The sequence below is a fragment of the Lepidochelys kempii genome, chromosome 24, assembly GCF_965140265.1.
Source record: "Lepidochelys kempii isolate rLepKem1 chromosome 24, rLepKem1.hap2, whole genome shotgun sequence".
NCBI lineage: Eukaryota > Metazoa > Chordata > Testudines > Cheloniidae > Lepidochelys > Lepidochelys kempii.
The window spans coordinates 12,292,893-12,295,204 of record NC_133279.1 but is presented as its reverse complement, the minus strand read 5'-3'; the positions used below and the strand labels follow the sequence as shown (position 1 = coordinate 12,295,204).

The window sequence follows — 2,312 nt, the reverse complement described above, 5'->3', positions numbered from 1 at the left end:
GAGAAGGAGGAAAGGAAGGGGAAAGAGGGCGGGTAGTGCACTGCAGCGTGGTAAGCGGGTGAATGGAGACACAGTCTGGGGCTGGGGGAGGGCTATTGAGGAGGAGGAGCATGTCTTTAGATGTTGATGAAGTGCAGCACACATGTATCAGAAATAGTAGAGTCAATGGCAGAGTTAAGGCAGAAAGGACAAATTACAGAGTTCCTGGGGCCTGATTCTCCGGGTCCATGCAATTACATCAGTGCACCATGGGTGTAATTGGTAGGAGATATTAAAGGCAGAGGTTATAACTATGTTCCACTGACATAAATAACTGCAAAAGGTGCAGGGCTATATGGAATGTGCATCTTAATGCTGATTCATTTCAGGTTTGTCCGAAAGTGAAGAAGTGGGATATGCAGAAGGGTAGACCAGAGGTAACCACCTGTACAGCTGGAGTCTGTGAGGACAAGGCTGCAGTATGCTAGAGGATGGCAGGTTTTTCCAAAGCACTTGAGAATTTTATAATCTGCATCCGAAAGGTAGCTGCTATCAGTGAATCTGGGCAGCCTGCAGAGGGAGGAAACCCCATATTGCCATCATGTGGCCTTGCTCTAGACTGGCCAAGGTAGGGCAGGAAAGAGAGGAACCGTCCCACAGGCCTGGCGCTATCTCCTGGTGCCTTGGGCTGCTGGAGAAGTGAAACAACAGATCAAAATAAACAAGAAGAGAAAAAAAAAATACTGACTGTGAAAAGAATATAGAAAGTTAGAAGGAAGGGCCGGGGGGCAGGCAAAGGGGGACCGAAATGCCCTGGAAATAAAGTAGATTTTAAAAGATTTTAAAATGATAGATTTTTAAAAGTGTATCTCAGAGACAGTGAGGGAGTGCCCAGTCATTCTAGTCAGCCACCAGAATTGCAAATATAGGCCAGGGCTTGGCCAGATTATAAACCAGAAAGAAAACCACATGCACAGTGTTCCTCCATAGAGAATCCGGGATCAGCTGCTTTGGAGGAGGAGAGCTCACACAGGACTCAGGGGTGCTCACTGCTGTTGATTACTCCTTTTTGTGGGATTTTCCTTTTTATTGCATTCAGTATTTCTTTGTTCCGTAAACTATAGATGACTGGATTGGCTAAAGGAGTCAAGACAGCATAAATCACAGCAAATGCCCTGTCATAATCCAAGGAATAGCTTTTCTTTAATCGTACATACATAAATATAATACTCCCAAAAAATAGCAGAACCACAGTCAGGTGAGTGGCACAGGTGGAAAAGGCCTTTTCCCGCCCCTCAGGTGTGCGTATTTTCAATATGGCTTTTATAATCTTTATGTACGAGACCATGATGAACAAAAATGTCAGCAGGATTATAAATGCATTGACTATAAAATCAACCAGGACATTGATGGAGGTGTCTGTACAGGCCAAGCTCAGCAGAGGGGGGAAATCACAGAAGATATGCTGGATTTCATTGGGGCCACAGAAAGGCAGTTTGGAAACCAAGATTACCTCAATGACAGGACACATGAAGCCACAAATCCAACAGCTAGCAGCCAACTGAGTGCACACTTTCGGAGTCATGATGGCAGGATAGCGCAGTGAATTACAGATAGCTAAATATCTGTCATAAGCCATTGCTGTTAGCAGGTAACATTCAGTGGCTCCTAGGGAATGGAAGAAATATGTTTGTAAGAGGCACCCAGTGAAGGAAATGCTTTTTCTCTTGCTGAGTAAGTTTGAAAGCATTTTGGGGATAGTAACTGCTGTATACCAGATTTCCAAGAAAGATAAACTGCTGATAAAAAAGTACATAGGTGTGTGAAGTCGAGCATCTGACCTGATGACTGTGAAAATCACCACATTCCCGAAAATGGCAAAGAGGTAGATGAGAAGCAGCAGGGCAAAAAGGAATGTGTGGAAGCCCTGAAGGTTTGGGAATCCCACAATTATGAATTCGGTTACATTGCTCCAGTTGCTGATTCCCATGCTGCCAATGGATTAGCTTGCAAACACTTAGATATTCGAAGCTCCACGAAAATCAAAAGACCTCTCAGATGATGGATCAATAAAGTAAAATGCTGAAAGTAACCCAAAGAAACTGTTAGTATATTTGGCTGATTCAGGGCCAAGCCCACAAATGTCCCATCACCCTCCATTCCTCCTCACCCTTCACTTGCTCTTCTGTGACACTGCACACTAATCTTGGCAATAAATGGCGCTTCATTGATCCTTAGGCTGATAGATTCTAAGGCCAGAGGGACCATTATGACTTTCAGGTCGGAACTCCTGGATAACACAGGCCACAGAACTTCCCCACAATAATAGACAC

The 2,312-nt window shown here is 44.4% G+C and overlaps 1 protein-coding gene across 1 annotated transcript; it reads right to left on the bottom strand.

The window, feature by feature from the left end:
• Nucleotides 1–1,015: 1,015 nt before the first annotated feature.
• LOC140902922 (olfactory receptor 6N2-like) lies at nucleotides 1,016–1,969 on the bottom strand. Its single transcript, XM_073323504.1, has one exon. The coding sequence runs from the start codon at nucleotides 1,967–1,969 to the stop codon at nucleotides 1,016–1,018; it is 954 nt and encodes a 317-aa protein (XP_073179605.1).
• Nucleotides 1,970–2,312: the final 343 nt, after the last annotated feature.

What these genes read in the sequence shown, in the direction of transcription:
- LOC140902922 (XM_073323504.1), bottom strand. Translation starts at nt 1,969, where the DNA reads ATGGGAATCAGCAACTGGAGCAATGTAACCGAATTCATAATTGTGGGA.